Raw genomic sequence first — 17212 nt, 5'->3', positions numbered from 1 at the left:
TTAAGTGAACAAAGATTTGGTGGTTGAAACTTAGTTGCAGATTGACAATCAGACGAGAGTTTCATCCGACCAAAGTAAGATACAAATGTGCAAAAAAATACGACATTTACAATACTCACAACATACATGCCGCTTAAGAATTAATCTCACAATACCAGAGTCATTCAACTACAAGAGCTTCAGCATTGCATCATTCTCCAACTTCAGCACAGCACTTGCGGCTCCAAACAATAAGTGTTGATTCTGCACATAATAATTTGAATAACTTCAAATCTTTCATTAGATCTTCTGATAAACAATTATCGTAGTCAATTGTATATTTAAGGCTTTTTTATAAGCCAATTGTACATCTAAGACTTGTTCAATATGATTATTTTGGTCAACAATATACTTTTTCTAACTCATTCTTAAGCTCTGCATTTGGTTAACTTGAATTTTAAATGAGTAAGTGCAATTAGCAGGAAGCCAGGAAGTAATGCTGGTTTTCTCTGTTTTCCCTGAAAAAAGACATCCCTCTTGGACAGCTTCATTAAAAAATATGTCCTTGTAGTCAAAACCTCTTAAGGGAACCCCTATTTTACCTTCCTGCACCCTCCCTTTATCTTCTTCTTAGTCTTCCCTCTCCAACTCCTCTGAGCAACTTAGTCACATCCAAAAGTGTAACTTTTTTCACAATTCAGCATATCACAGTCTGTTATGTACTATTTTATTTGATCTAATTCTTTTTCCACATAAAGATTCGAGATACCATAATGTTAGATGCAGCTAATGTATCATCACCAACATTGGTAGAAATTGAAAATATGTGATGAGTGGAACGATCATTTGACTTGATAGTTTGGTTGCCTTGAGTTGCCATCATCTAAAAGAGCAAGCCCAGCAAGAGGTATGAGACCTCAAGAATAATGTTAGCTTTTCTAAATAGATTACGACATATAAATTCAAAGTCCAGTTAACTGGAAGGATGAGGTTAAAAGAAAATCACCAAACACCGCTGTGAACAACGCTGATAAGAACTAACCAAAATAATTGGTACTGGTGGTGATTGAAACTAAAATGGCCTGGCAGCTTCTTCCATCAACTTCTTTGATCTCATCAATCTCTCTATCTCCTTCAGAGTCTAAAATCACAATAAAGTAGAAAGCTTTCACTTAGAAAAGAACAAAAAATAAAATAGATATATATCCTCCCACTTCATGGAGAATTTTCTTTTACCTCCAAAACCATATCCTCTGTAGTCACCGCCTCCAATGTATCATAGCCTAACCGAGAAGCAACCTCTGCAAAGGAAAAATAAACTGTTAACGTACAGTAAAAGTGATGTTAATGCTACCGATTATGAAGCAAATAGCAAATTACTCTGTAGTGCAATAGTTGTATCAGCTGTAGCATATCCATTACGGCTATCTTCATAAATAGCATTTAATTGAGTCAACACCTGTTACCATGGTAGGCTTAAAAATCAGCATAGCCCAACAGCTGACGAAATCCACAAACAAGAGGCACCATCAGGTTAGAGAAGGATGATTAACAATAAATATGAGCAAAATATCTTTTGTTATTGTCTAGCTTTTTGGGTGGAAGTCATCCGAAATAGACCTCAGGGTATGATCCATTTATTGTTTCAGCAGCAGGAATTTGAAAATTCTCCTCCACAATCTGCTTGGCTACCATATCCAAGGGCACATCGATCCATATTGATATGCCATGTCTCATAAGCGCCCTATAAACATCAAGTATGGATCAAGAACAAGTGACTCTTTTTTCTTTTTCTTTTTTTATTCTTCATGATAGGAGAGAAAAATATATAGTTAGCAGCAGACATACAGATTAGCTGCACGCTGAACTGCACCATTCCCAGCACAAACAACAAGGCGACCCATGGATGACAACTGCTTCAGTACTTCTGTCTGCACTTTAAAAATTGGTTTTGATCATAAATCTCAATACGGAAAAGGTTTAAAAGACAGGAAAACATTGCATATGAACATTGAAAGCTACCTCTGAGTCTCGAAAGCCTTTCAAGTCTGTCTTCATTAACGACCTGACAGCATCCTTTCCTCCCAAAGCTTCTTCAACGACACTATCACTGCAATAGATTAATGTAATAACATGAGTTACTGGACATGGTTATCATCGCAGTGCAGGCTGTTTGCAAAAAGACGTAAACTTATGACCTGTCAAAATAATAATAGCGCAGTGCATCTGCAAGAAGTTTCGCCGAGTTGGATTTGATGGAGCTGTTTATGCCTTTCAATTAAAAGCAACACAAATTGGATGAGATAACTTTGGATAAGTGAGTTTTGGCAAAGCATAACCAGTCACAAGCCTGAACAAATGAGGATAGTATAACTACGAGGAGGGGTGTAGTAGGATGACATGTAATATAAAGATAGTATAACTACGAGGGATTTATATAGCTAACCCCAACAAATTTGGGATTGAGAGAGAGAGGAGAGATGAAACAAAGAGAAAGTTAGAATGAAGGGAGAAAGGTAATGCCCACCAACAAGGAATAAACAAGTTCCTTTCAAGTCAGGGGATATCTCTGATGCTTTCCTCTGAATTCACAAGTAAAGAGTAGTTAGAAAAGAATAGACTAATACCATCCAATGTTTGGTTTGTTACCTTCACGGTTAAGGAAAGATCAAACTGGGTCGTGGAATCTGAAAATAGGAAAAGACAGATTAAAGAAATTACTAGGCATAATAACAACTAGTAAGTAAGAGAGAAGGAATGAAGAATGTATAGCTCACGATTGTTGGAAAGTGCTCGGGGCATGAAGGACGGAATTGAATGGCAAATAGTATGAGACTTGCCGAGGAGTGGCTGAGGTAATTGGAGGAGCAGCTCCATTTTCTATTCCCAAATGCTTTTCGCCTCTTTATCCACACTTCTTCTTCCCCTTATCAACTTCACTATTTTTCTTCTCTCTCTCTCTCTCTCTCTCTTTTTTTTTTTTTTTGGAAAGCCTAATTTCAAGGTAAATTATTACAAGTGAAAAGATAGTAACCACTTGTACCATTAAATTGCCAGCATTTAAAAAATTTAAATTTTCTACAAATTACTTTTACTGGTTTGTCCTAAGTTTATGCGTAGTAGTTTATACAGAAAAGGGTTAAAAATACCCTGAACCTTCAGATATTGTTTATTGGGAGCCCTTCTTTATTCGTACCCTTCATTATATTTTTCGTCCAATTATACCTCTATCGTTATACTTTGGCATTAATTTGCCCCTAATTTAAACGGAGTGACACTTAACAGCTTGGGAATAAATGACACATCCCCAATTTTAATATCCGGTTCTAATTAAAACCCAACCCAAATTTGATCCACTACCCGACCCAATTGCCCCCAAACTTATTAAATTCATAAACAACCAATCAAACACAAACACATGGCAAATGTGGGACCCGCACCAAGCCCTCATCATCTTCAACTCATTTAAAAGTGGTTGAACCGTCCAATGAAGAAAAATCGTCGGCGAGTTCGATCAACCAAAGAAAACGAAGGAATCAAAGGCTAAAAAATCAGTTGATTCGGAGAAGAGCCACCCTCCTACTCATCCTCCTTATTTTGAGGTATAGATTAAGAAAATTGATTGCTAAATTGAGATCTAATTTTTTAATTTGCCGGTTAGCTAATTTTGTGTTGAATTATGCAAATGATTCAGGAAGCGATTGTAACGTTGAAGAATAGAACTAGATCGAACTAGCATGTGATACAAAAGTTTAGCGAGGGTTATATTGGAGATGACTACCTTCTCTGGTGCTTCGACGGCGGCAAGAGAGCAAACAAAAGTGGCTCTGCTGTGGTGGAGTTTGGGAGACGAGAAGAGAGGGAGCTAGCACTGAAAGGGAGATGGGTTGTGCCCATGGTCATTTGTTCAGAGCTCGGCCGGAGAAGACAGAGAGAAATGGTGTGCTTTTTTCAGAGATGACGAAGATGAGGGTTTGGTGTGACGGTAGTGGGTCAAAATTTGGGTTGGGTTTAATTGAAACTGATATTAAAATAGAGATGAGTCATTTTATTCTCAAGCTGTCACGTGTTTCGTTTAAATTAGGAGCAAATCGGTGTCAAAGTATAACAGTAGGGCATAAGTGGATGAAAAGTATAACTAAAGGGATGAATAAATAATATTTGAAAGTTAGGGATATTTTTAACCCTTTCCGTAGTTTGTATTAGTCATGCAAACTGAAGTTCAAATTTTGAAATTTTCCACGTCCGTTTTTTTTAACATAAAATAGGCATGACGATCGACGATGCTTCTTTAGCAAAAGGGACATACCCAGCCCTCTACAAACAAAACATTCCGACAAAAAAATAAAAAAATAAAAAAGATTACGCAAAATAAAATTAAAAAATCAGGGTTTACCTTATCTCAATATCTAAATAAATAATAGGTGTATAAATAATAGACTTTTTTGGAATTTGCATTGCCTCAAATCTAAATAAAGGTCAGACTTCAAATAATCTTTGTTACTACCTCAATTCATATTGCCCAAAAAGGTAAATCCCGCTCTAATATATACCGCTCACTGAAACACTTATTTCCCGCATAATTTTTTTTGTCAGCATCCGGATCTTGAAAATAAATAAACAGTTAAATTTAAAGAACATATATCATTTTCCCAAGGACGAAAAATCAAACTGCATTGTGCTCAATTACCAGCTAAACGTTGCTACTTTTTCTTTGACAACAGTGATGTCAAAATCAATTTGCATACCTTTGACTAATCCACCAAATGCACGATTACTGAATAATACTGGACTAAATTAGCCCTTTTAAAAGAACATAACTGAGATTCGTTCTTAATTTGCCTTTTCTTCTCGAGGGCTTCCCCAGACGCTAGAAGGGGTGGGGAAGGCGAATTTGAACACCGCGAGATCAAAATTGTGGCAGGGAGATCCCATTACATTCTTGTAAGATGTATGGAGAACATTCAAATGAACAAAATAAAACCTTACATTAATAACATATATACAAATCCCACTCCCGCAATAAAGCTTGTGGAAATCAAACTCTACACCCCAAAGCTAAAGAAAAAATACATCACTGTCTACAAGGCTTAAATAAATCAGCTCCTACCTGCATTCACCAAAAATGAGATGTCAAAAGATAACTGGGAGGATATGAGTTTTGGCAGTCGCACATTAAAAAAACAATTCACACTCCTAACCATGATATATCTAGAGCCTCTTTTAGCATAGAGATACTTAAATTACTTAACAACCATTTATCCCACACCCTCAATCCCCCACTCAAACAACCGACCAAGCTGACATAGTTTTCCAGTGAAAATTTGACCAGGTGGAGGGTGGAAGATTATACAAGATTCAAACACAACTTTTTCATTTATACTTATAAATAATCCTTTCTTTCCACCTTCCAAAATGACTCAGGCAGATCTTCGTAATCAGAATCACAGATACGAGGTTCACTGTAGAATTTACCATTAACTCTGAAAAAGAAAGAAACTACTTATCATTAATCAAAGTATTTTACCTCTGATTTGGCCAGAATTTGAAGCGTTTGAAATAGAGATAGGTGTTAATGGAGGAGAGCACATCCCATCACCCTTGCCCTTTCTTTGAGGAGATTCTAGTAGCTGGGCTACATGTAGTGCCATTGCTCTCTGATTGTTGGAAGGTATAGAGAAACTTCGAGGAATTGTTAGTGGAGGAAGTGGTAGTGGAGAACCCGTATTTGATGCCAGCACAGGGCTCTGATTTGTTGGTGATGTTTCTTGATTTCTGTTGACTAAGGGCGCAGAGTGCCCAAATGCAGTTGAACTCGATGGCTTGGAGGCCAATAAGCCAGGGGGGCGCGGGAGCTCATGAAGCTCACTTATTTTTGGTGAAGAAACAAGGGGAGGTGAAGCACTGTGGGATACATCTAGAGTCGATGGTGGCTGAGTTATTGGTATTCCTGAAGCCAATCCAGGTTCTAGAAGAGGCCGTTCAGCCAAGCCAATAGGTCCGCTGGCAGATAACAACAACGGCTTGCTGGATGAAGGCTTACTTGCTAATGGACCTGAGAAAGAAGGTCTTCTTATTTTTCTGGCATCGATTCCATTTTGTAAATCATTTTGCGGGAGAGAAGTTCCCTCAGCAAGAGGAGGGGGTAGTGGGGTGGAGAGACTATGATCTTTAATCTCTTGAGCAGTGGATTGGCCTTTTGCAAGACTGTCTGTTGACAAGTTGTCATCTGCAAATTTAGAGTATTTATCCATATTAAGTGGGGAAGAATGCCACGGATTATTGCTGCCTCCACTAGTATTCGTGGTACTTGAGTGAAGAAGGGAAACACTTGTCCTTGAACCCGAACTTTTAGCATCAGCTGGAGTCGGTAAGGCGTATGTGTGAAAATTCCGGACAGACGTCTGTGCTTGTTTGATTCTATCAGAAATGTCCAATTTCTCTGCAAATATTGGGGCAGAATGACTGCCTACATGCTGTTGTCTGGTATAAACCTGCTCTTGGTTTGGTCTAAAATCCAACTGCAAGAAAAGGTCTTTCAAATTAAACAAGCAACGCCTCACAAGTTGACAATAAGAAGTGCACAAAGGACACAAGAATCTGAGCCCCCAACCGAAAATCTCAAGGCAACGTGTGGAGTAGCTCAAAACTTTAATAGAACCCTTTTGAAAGACCATATACAAGCCATACGGGGAAAATATGTAGCTCATATAATGTTTACTAAAATACAGCCACAAGGGCAGAACTTTACCTCCACTTCCTCCATCCCAGAGGCTAGGGTACTTGGAGCATCCGTGGGATCAAACTGCCAAATTCAGCAATATTAGACCAAAATCCAACATTTGGCAAATTTAGCAAGTCATCATCTAAGATCAAAGTGCAATAATGCCTATAATATCACTATAGATATATATACACACACAGGCAGACAGATTCAGATGTGCATTGAATGAGCACAAGAAATTGATCAAAGATGAAATGTCACTGAAGGACAAATGCAGTAATAAAAAGGCTTAACTGGTTAAGCAGTAGAGTTATTGAAATCAGTTTGTGTAGAAATGCCATGTCACTTCACCAATACGCCAAAAAAATTGGATGTGGCGTGTGAACTAGAACATATAGTCATCAGCCAGTTCTATTGTGGTTATTAGTATTACAAGCAAGAGGGTTTAAGAATCGACATGCTACCAATAGAAGGTAGTAGGCAGTTCACACTCTTCCACGAAGGGAAAAAGAAGAATGACAGCAATATGGTAACTTACCTCCATTGAATCCCTCAATGGGAAAGGGTCATTTAGTTCCTGCTTATTTTTTCTATAATCAAAACTCAATTCACCATCATCATTAGCCTCATAGTTCTTGCCTCCATCCTCGCTATCATCCAATTCAACAGGTTGATAGTCAATGTGTTGGTTTCCAGCAACCATCCTTATTTGCGGTTCAACAGCTTCAAGAGATTTAAGTCCTTTGCGGAAGAAATTCAACTGTTCCGGAAAAGAGAAATTAGGCAGACAAGTAATTTACCCGATTCAAGAAAAAGTTGAATAACCAATAATGAAATAAATGGAGCTATGAAAATGCAAAAGGGCACCTGTGCACCGTGGTGACGAGCTGCCTGGGTCAAAAGGCTGCGACACTGCCCTTGCTTCAGAGATTGTACACGGAAAATGCAAAGTCTTGCCGTTTCCTGATAGTCCTCCCGAGCTGCTTGTAACTGCTGAGAAGTAAAGTTCTCCCCCTTTCCACCCTTTCCCCTTTTTGCCATATACTCGTACACCTCCCTGCAGATCATGCCTAGTGTTAGCAAGACTTGATTGAATTATTTTTGAAAAAAGGATTTCTGTACCATGTCAAAAGACATGTGGAGAGGGATACCTTTTTTCATCACACTGCAGTTTCATCTCCTGCATCAAGGAAGTCAATACAACCGACTGAGTAATGAGGAAACAATGCAAAAATTCTTACATACACGTGTTCTATAATCAGCCTCCAAAGGTGCATCAGTCTGGCGGTTGATTCAAATTACCAGATCTGTTTGGTTTGATCAACAAAATTGTTTCTGCTCATCTGATTGAGTAATACTTAGCTATATGTTTAATAGGATTGGCAAACACTACTCTGATTAAAGCGACCAAATTAATGAGAAAAAGAAATCAACAAGGTAATTGAAATAATCCAAACCAACCAACCAAGCCCTCTCATTTATTGGGATATTTGGTATAAAAATAGAAATATTGTTGCTATTTTCAAACACTATCAGATAGCTAAAACGCCAAAGTTGCGATGCATCTACTAGCAACTCCAAGCCCGCCCAATTAAGACTTTATTAGCTCTTAATGCAGGAGATCTTCAACTAAGGTCACAAAAGGGAGACACTGAAGATTATCAAGTAACAACTCAGCATAAGCTCAAGTTGTACCTAGGTCAAAGGCATTAAAAGTTCATCACATTCATCACAACTTGTGACAATAACAATGAAAAGGAGAGAAACATCATAAACCAATATTACTTTCAAAAGTTTCAACCAGTTATAGAGCAACAACTATCAGTCAGGACCAAATTAGCATGGCTTATAATTAAACAGTTTCCAAATTATAGGAGTCAAATGAAACTAGCAATGAAGATCAACAAAGATAAACCTGCATCAGTTTCATATGCACCAAAGAAATGGAAATAAGATTAAAAGAAATTTCAAATAGCATGCAGAACAGATTCATTCTGGATCTCTCTATCTTCTTGGTACATCGTCATCATAGCTACTGAAACAATTTGGCTACCATTAACTTGATGACATCTTATTCATTTAAGAATATGTTAGACTGAATCACTATGACAAGATTGCTTGGACTCAACCACTCGAGTTGGTATGCTAATTGGTTGCAGCATATGACTGGTACAAAAAAATGGGAACCTAAGGATGGGGCTCCATTAAAACTGGGGTTATTGAGAATAACAAAGAAAATAAAAGGCAATCGCCTCAACCCTCTACTATTGGAAAGGTCTGTTTATGTCAGAGGTGCCCAAAGCTAGAAGCAAGCTTTCGAGTAGAATATTCAAAGCTTTTGAGCAAGCAAGATGGATGGATGAGCATTTGGTCTCCAAATTATCTAAAATGTGGATAAGAAAATATAGTGCAGAAATAGCAAGACATATACAGTTAACAATTAATAAAGAAAAGGGGGAAAAGGATGAGGAAACTTAAATGCTATCAAAAAGATCTAGAGGTGAATAACAGAATCACAAAAGAACAAACCTCCACTTTCCGAAGTTCACTAAGAAGAGATTCAGATGGGTTTGTGATAGTTAGGATGATATGGGAACGCTGCGATACAGAAAGCAAAAGTCATAACCACATTCACTTTAAATAGGTAGAATGATTATAAATGAGAGAAAGAACAGGCACTGACATAGCTGTCTACGAGTTTCTGAAGTTCTAATTGTACTCCCCCAAGCATTGACAATGCTTTACCTGCATATAGATAGTATTTGACCAAAAAAAATAATCACAAAACAGAATGAGGAATGATAGGCGAGTTCATTTTGAACAGTAGATTAAATATTTTTAGCAGCAAAAGGCACGTCTTAAAAAATCTTCTGCCACGGAAAAAAGAAAATGAAAACTAACAAACAGAAAAGTGAAGAAAAATGGAAAGAGAACTGATGTTATCCGTGTGCCTTCATCAAAAAAACAGATGTTGCAATCAGATTTTCAACAAGAGAACAACAGAACATATATCATAAATTAACTACATCAGACACTGGAAAATAAGACAAGAATGTGTGCTTCTATTTCCATTTGGTACTACTCTATTCTTTTTCATTTCTACATTCCTTACACTGTGGGTGGACTTCCGAGAACACAATGATCAGTGGGAAATTAACACTTCTAACAGTTCCTAATATCATTTGAATTGATGGGGAGATTGTGATAGAATTGACAATCTGAGACACAGTGGGCGGAGCTAAAGGAGCCAAGGGGGTTCAATTGAATCCTCTTCGCCGGAAAATTTTGTGGAAAAACAATTATTTTGGTTATATATGAATTGTTGAATCCCCTCGACGTAAGAAAAAATTCTAGTTAGTGGAAAGGGGGTTCAACTATTGCCTTGGAACACAGATTCAAACCCAGGGTATAACACTCTTTATCTTTTTTAAATCTTGTATGAATTTCTGGCTCTGCTACTGCTGAGAGCCTGAGACCCCAAATAAAAAGCTCCGAACCAGTGAAAGATAGAGCTTCTGCAAGGCACAGGTATAACAGCGTGGAAAGTGTAACATTCACTCCAGAACCACAAAGCGCAAACCAATATATCTTTTGTAACCGAAAAGTTCCAAGGAATTAACTAAAATTGGTGCCTTATCATTTTTTGTTCAAGCTCTACGGAGTTCATTAGAACTGGAAACGACTAAGCATACATTACCCAAACATGTTAATGCTCAAATATGTTTTGCACGGAACCGCCCGTTAAGCTGATAACTTATTTAAGCAGTAAAAATGATCCCAGACTAATTGCTCAGGCAGAACCCCATAGTGAAAACCACTATAGAATTACACAGGGAGACCTAAACATTGGTTCACTTACCATTTTCTCCATCACCATTCAATGCAATTTTCTCCAATAGGCAGGTTCCCATTTCCATCAAGGATTCTGAAAATTCTGCAAAAGTAATCCAGCAAATTGAAAGAGCTAAATATGGAATTCTTTTTATGAAGTAACTAAATATGCAATGCATATAAAGGCTTTCAGTTATAGACCATCTTAAAAGACTAAAATAAAACTGGGAAAAGGATTTCACTTCTTGAACCTGTTACATAATGCAAAAGAAGTGATCTTTCCCATAAGGCGACTCTTGTTATCAAACAATTGATAAAACTCTTTGAACAAATAGGGAAGTGAACTTTAGATGCTTCCATACAACCCATTACAAAAGTAATGTTACTTATCATATTTTTCCTTTCTTGATCATATAATCTGAGATTTACAGTAGACTAAGAGTGAAGAGAGCAAATAAATTAATACCATAAGCACTATTAGCCGCAGCAGCTGCTGCAGATAGTAAGCTGTCATAGCAATCTCTCATGTCTTTCATATCCTGGAAAAAGGAGAATACCCTTAAATTACAACAGAGTTAAATGAAACGCTGGAGTTGACTGATAAATCAGATTTGTAAGTTGAGCAGAAATGAACATATTAGGGCGAAAAACTGAAAAAGAAATAATCCCCAACCAGCAGTGGGCACAAATGGATACGGGTCGGGTAAAAAGCAAAGAAAGAAAGAAAGAGGAATCGGAAACCCTAATTGGGAAGAAGGGGACCTGTGAAGCCTGAGAGAGGCCATCCAAATGCAACAGAATGTGCTGATCCTTCTTCTCCTTGTGAAGTGCAAATTTCTTGAGCATTCCCAAAGACGACTTCATCTCTAAATCAGATTTACTATTGATCTCTCCTTCTCACCTAATCACACACACTCTCTCTTTCTCTCTCTGTTTTAATTTTCACGGGCTGCTCTATACCGGAGGCCGGAGAAAATTATTAGATTTATTGGAACTGAAATAAAATAAATTACTGGTAATTGAAAATAAAGGAGCTAATTAGTTTTACCAAGAAAATTCTAATGTCATGCGCCCAAGTCAGAAAGGCAACTGCCTCTCTTCCTTAACACGTCTCTACTTTGACCCATTTTCTAATTTCGTCTCCGCTTCTACCGCTTATTTTTATTACTCTGCATACTAACACTATACTTTTTGCAACCTTATTTACCTTGCACCATTCTTCAAACAGTTTAATTGGATTTTCCAAACCGGTCACAACTCACAATCATTTACGCTCCCTAATTTTACTTTAAAAATCAAACTCCTTCCTCAACTTTAAATAATAGACATTCTTCCCCCCTTTATCCTTATTGACTTTTTTAAATGTCTATTATCAACTTTTGTCTTCTTTTTTTACTTCTTTAAAATCATGATATTTTTCATTTTTTTTTAACTTATGTAACAAATTTCTTATAAAAAATAAATATTATCTTCTATGCGAAGAAAAAAGTGAGAAACACTAATTGAGTATATAAGTTAATGATATTCTATAATAAAATTAAATTAGCAGAATAAACAATAAATTAATTTTATTAAAAATAATCAAAACTTTACTAATTATTTGTACAAGCGAAAAATAACAGTAACTTTATAAATATATTTCTATGCAGGTACTACAAGAAAATTAAAAAAAGAGGCAAATTTTTAAAATTTGTTTATTTATACTGTAAATGAATTTTATTATAATTTAAGTAGGCGTTTGGCCGTGAAAACTAAATATTTTTCACTTTATTTGGTATTTTGGAGTTGGAGTTGAAGATGGAGTTGTGTTTGGTTATAGTTTTTTCAAGGAATATTTGGTTGTTTGAATGTATTGAAAGTGAAAAAAGTGAAAAACAAGTTTCGGTTGTTTTTCAAATTCCAAATATAACTTCAAGTTGTATTTGAAATTTTTATGGCTAAACACCATAAAGTGAAAAAATATTCCAGAAAAAAGTGAATAATTCTCATGGACAAACGGGCCCTAAGAAATATTCCATTATTGACAACCAAAACTTATTTATTTGTATAAACAATAGAGAATAAGAGAGAAGTGATACTTCAATATACACACATGCATGTACATACATATATACATAATTATTGCATATAATATTGAAATAACAATTATAAAAAATAGTAGTAGAGTTTGTTACAAATTCATAAAATTATTATTCTATTTATAATGTTAATGAACTTAAATAAGAATCTATAAATACCTAGATTAAATAAATAAATAAATATTTTATACAGTATAAAAATATATTGCATAAATAGAGGATTAAAAAAAAATAAGGGTGAAATAGTCATTGCGTAAGATAAAGGGGGGAGAATGTCTATTGCTCAAAGTTGAGAGGAGAGTTTATTTTTTAAAGCAAAGTTGGAGGATGAAAATCATTTCCACCCTTTTCCAAACACATATACCAGCAAGGCAACAACAATTATGTAGTAGAAGAAATCATTCTTTCTCTTTCCTTACCCTCTGTTTGGATGGTTGTTTCCCGTGGTTCATTAATGTACAGTATGGTATGGTACAATATGGTGTTGTATCTTCTCGTACTGTATTAATGAACACAATGTTTGGATAGACTGTATCGCTTGTTGTGGTTTAATAACATTTGTATTGTTTGGTTTGACTGTATGATATTGTATAATAACTTGTAAGTTTACTAAAATACCCTTAACTCTTAATTAGAAATTAGTTTATATATATTAATAAAACTCAGGTAAAGAATAAAATAGAAATTTTAAAAAATAAGTAAGTAGTGAGTGGGGTGGTGGAGGGGTGGGTGGTCTGAGGTGGGATGAGGATGGGGGTAGTGGGTGGTAGGGTGGGGGTAGTGGGTGGTAGGGTGGGGGTTGGGTGGTGGTGAGGGGTAGTGGGTGGTGGTGAGGGGTAATGGGTGGTGGAGGGGTGGTTGTGGGATAAGGGTAGGGGTGGGGTGAGTGGTAGGGTGGGGGTGGGATGGATGGTGGAGGGTGGGAGTGGGGTGAGTGGTAGGGTGGGGTGGATTGTGGAGGGTGGGGTATAATGGGAAAATGAAATATGTAACCACGGAAAAATCACTAAATTCGTGGTTACAAAAATTGAGACTTTTCATGATTATATAACCATGGGATGAACCACGGGTTTACAACACCATATCACATAATTTTAAGAATAATGGAAACAAACATGATTTCATACAAAACCATACATTAATGAACCATGGGAAACCGCCATCCAAACAGGGGATTAGTGGAAGAAATCATTCTAAACAAGAACAATTTAGCATGGAAAAGTTTGACCAAGATTTTCATATAACATGGTTCGTATCCATAAGTGGTGCATCCTAATAAATACATGTGACTACACTAGAGCAATACATCCAAAACCAATGTGTGGGAAAGAGCCTATATCTCAGAAGAATAGTGAGAGTTGGACGGATGACCCAAGCAACCCTATTTTGTGCTTGTCTTTAATTTTTGTCCTTCAAATGGCTGGTTTTTAATTTTGGTCCTTCAAATAGAACTTATTCCTAAAGGAGCATAAATTACGCATTATAATATCCACAAGTTATGCAGTGTCTTAAAGCATCTATGATTCGCTAGATATAAGTTCGATTTTAAAGGAAAAAAGTTAAAACCAACACATTTTAAGGATTAACCGTGCAATTACTTCAAACAAAACCAATGTGGGAGAAAGAGCCAATATTATCTCAGAATATGTCAGAAGAATAGTGAGAGTTGGACGGATGACCAAGTCCCACAAGATCCAAACATGAAAATGAAAATGGACCGGGCCAAACGATAAAGATCAGTGAGTGAATTTGCAGGTTCAATAGAGCCTTGGGGAATGTTGAGGATCCAAGCACGTGATTTGGGCCTGGGCTTCTTGCTCGTGTTACTCTCTAGTCTCAACAAAGCAGGGCCTAGTTCATATTGGTTGGTTGACGTAATTCTGGTTTGGAGGGGATTAAATAAACGAAAAATGAAATATAAGAAAAAAGGTGAGGTATTTTGGGTTTGGTTGATTTAAGGAGAGATAAGAAATGTTTTCTTGTGAATTGCCATAGTGTTCTTCTTATTTTTCTTGTTTTGTGTTAGTCAACAAAGTAACAATTAAGTACACATTATTACGTGCGTCACTAAATTTTAATTTTCCACAATTACATACACCGTAAAGAGAGAACCCAACTGAGCATACATAAATTCGAACTTTTAGTACAATACTGCACTATAAGTTTTAATCATCTTGAATTGAGTTGAGCAAAAACAAAAATTATTATCTCAAGACTAATTCAACTCTAAAAGCTAGTAGTTCATTATGGGAATTATTCAAAACTCGTATATTCTTAGTAAATGAGGATGTAACCTTCTATACACAGGACTAACAATCTTCTTTCTTCTTCTTTATAGCGCAGTGCAGATTTGCAGTTTCCTTTTTGGGAAAATAACCTAACAATACCTATTTAAGACTCTATATTACAAAATATGAGAATACTTTTCCTTATTTACGAAACATATCAATAAAATTACAAAGTATACGAGATTTAGGCTTAATGGGATACCCACGATTTTAGGCTTTTTTTAAGGAAGAAAATCTGATTTTAAATGTGGACTTTATTCTAGGATAGTTATCATTCAACTTCTTCTTCTTTTTAAAAACATTTCTCCCCCCCCCCCCCCCCCCCTATGATAGACACCATTTTCATACCTAAAATCCATCTTCTCTCCTAGTATAAATTTTCAAACCAATATTACAAAGTATTTTTTATTACTAACTTGTGTATTAATTGTATATAAAAATTGATTTGCATCGTCTTGAGATATATATGATCATTGTGTGTTTTGAAAATCTGTATAAATTATATAAACTGTAGTTTTAAAAAATATTGAAAACATATATACTTTCTCATAATCTATACATACTTTGATAAGATTTTATACAATTTATATGTACTTTATCATAATCACAATATACATACAACTTTTATACATATTTCATACGTAGAAATTACAACGAATTTATACATATTGCATACAACAATTAATATATATTTATTTTCTGTGTATGAACTTTGTATGGAATCTGGTTTATATCAATTACAAGTTTATTATGCATACTTTTCTCAAAATTTATACATATTTTAATTAGATTTTATACAATTTATATATACTTTATAATAATCAAAATACACATACAATTTTTATACATATTTCATATATAAAAATTATAAGAATCTATACAGTTATTCATATTGCATACGAAAATTATACATATATGCTTTTTGGTGTTTGAACTTTTTACATAAAAATTACCGATTATAATGGACTTTTTGAGTAAAAGTTGGAGAAAATTAGGTAACAATATCTCTTAATTTTGAATGGTGAGAGAAAAGTGAATGAAATAAGGAAGAAAAAGTTGGAGAAAATCAGGGAAATATATCTCTAAATTTTGAATGGAGAGAAAAATGTGGATAAAATAAGTAAAACAATTTCCTTACCTTATTTAATGTGTTTTATTTGGTTCTTTTTAATTTACCTAATTCGTATAGATTTTGTAACAAGTCTATTGATATATTTTGTTAACTGAAAAATATCGTCATGTTATGTAAATATACCCTCTTATCATGTACATATATGTATTTTGCCCTTCCTTTTTTCCCGTTACTTGTCCTTTCAGGCTTGGGCCTTGGAGGCAGACATATATTGACCAGCCCAAGGATCCATCTGTAATTGCATTTATTTTTACTACAATTAAGAAGCACGGGTGGGGCTCATTTTCGTCGTCCGTTGTGGGGCCCCCTAATAAAAAAAATATAAAAAAAATTGAGGGCCCCATATATATTAAACAACAACTAATATTAAAAAAAAAATTGTGAGCCCCATATTAAACACCAACCAGTATTAAAAAAAAAAAAAAAAAAAAAAACTAGAACCCACCACATCCAAACTCACGGGAAAAAAAAGTGGACCCTATATTACCAACATTAAGCAATATTACAAAAAAAAGTGAATCCCATATTAAAAAAACAAACAATGTTAAAAAAAATGTGGGCCCCATATTAAACACCATGCGTATTCATAACAATCACTAATATAATAAAGTTTTAAATACGGAGCACAAACTACAATGTTATATTAATCGTGTTTTGAACATAGTTTCCCATATTGACAAAATCAAGCAATATATATATAAAAAAAAAAAGGAAGTGAATCTCATATTAAAAAAATAAACAGTGTCAAAAAAAATGTGGGCCCAATATTAAACACCATACGTATTCATAGCAAACACTAATATAATAAAGGACGACGAAAAAGGAGCCACAACCCATGCTTCTTAATAGTAGTAAAAAAAAAAGTGAATCCCATATTAAAAAAATAAACAGTGTAAAAAAAAAGTGCAGACTTTGTATTCTTAGCAAACACTAATATAATAAAGTTTTAGATACGGAGCACAAATTACAATGTTATATCAATCGTGTTCTGAACATAGTGTGTATATATATATATATATATATAATATGCATAAAAATAGTGCAAACTAATAATGTCCAAAAGGGCGGGCTTCATACTAAACAACACCAGACAATATAAAAAATAAATAAAAAAACTATATAAAGCACGGGTTTAGGCCCATGCTTCATCGTCCGTTATCCCTTAAAACAAGGGTGGGCC

The 17212-nt window shown here is 35.3% G+C and overlaps 2 protein-coding genes across 2 annotated transcripts; both read right to left on the bottom strand.

Annotated features, from left to right (window-relative positions):
- Positions 1 to 15: 15 nt before the first annotated feature.
- On the bottom strand, positions 16 to 3878 carry LOC132622505 (probable inactive shikimate kinase like 1, chloroplastic; the record flags this gene model as incomplete). The annotated part of the gene is made up of 11 exons (XM_060337118.1): positions 16 to 243; positions 1022 to 1120; positions 1216 to 1280; positions 1360 to 1438; positions 1600 to 1723; positions 1828 to 1910; positions 2002 to 2089; positions 2178 to 2250; positions 2507 to 2561; positions 2629 to 2666; positions 3761 to 3878. Coding segments are annotated over 10 exons (792 nt in total), but the record flags the coding sequence as incomplete, so codon positions are not given.
- Positions 3879 to 4888: 1010 nt separating this feature from the next.
- Positions 4889 to 11672, bottom strand: LOC132622504 (uncharacterized protein At2g33490-like). Its single transcript, XM_060337117.1, has 11 exons — positions 11297 to 11672; positions 11001 to 11073; positions 10563 to 10637; positions 9387 to 9448; positions 9233 to 9301; positions 7855 to 7883; positions 7571 to 7760; positions 7242 to 7463; positions 6731 to 6784; positions 5507 to 6500; positions 4889 to 5089 (listed from the first exon to the last, which is right to left on the bottom strand). Exons 1-11 carry the CDS (start codon positions 11396 to 11398, stop codon positions 5079 to 5081), a joined length of 1881 nt encoding a protein of 626 aa, XP_060193100.1. The 5' UTR covers positions 11399 to 11672; the 3' UTR covers positions 4889 to 5078.
- Between the last annotated feature and the right edge of the window lie 5540 nt (positions 11673 to 17212).

Source organism: Lycium barbarum, chromosome 12, assembly GCF_019175385.1.
Source record: "Lycium barbarum isolate Lr01 chromosome 12, ASM1917538v2, whole genome shotgun sequence".
NCBI lineage: Eukaryota > Viridiplantae > Streptophyta > Magnoliopsida > Solanales > Solanaceae > Lycium > Lycium barbarum.
The sequence above is the reverse complement of the archived record's forward strand: the minus strand, read 5'-3'. Positions and strand labels throughout refer to the sequence as shown.

Excerpts from the sequence above, each read along its gene's own strand:
- LOC132622504 (XM_060337117.1), bottom strand. The coding sequence starts at position 11,398 with ATGAAGTCGTCTTTGGGAATGCTCAAGAAATTTGCACTTCACAAGGAG. Across the intron at positions 9,449-10,562 it reads GAATGGTGATGGAGAAAATG|GTAAAGCATTGTCAATGCTT; the intron begins GTAAGTGAACCA and ends ATCTATATGCAG. Across the intron at positions 6,785-7,241 it reads CATTGAGGGATTCAATGGAG|TTTGATCCCACGGATGCTCC; the intron begins GTAAGTTACCAT and ends TGAATTTGGCAG.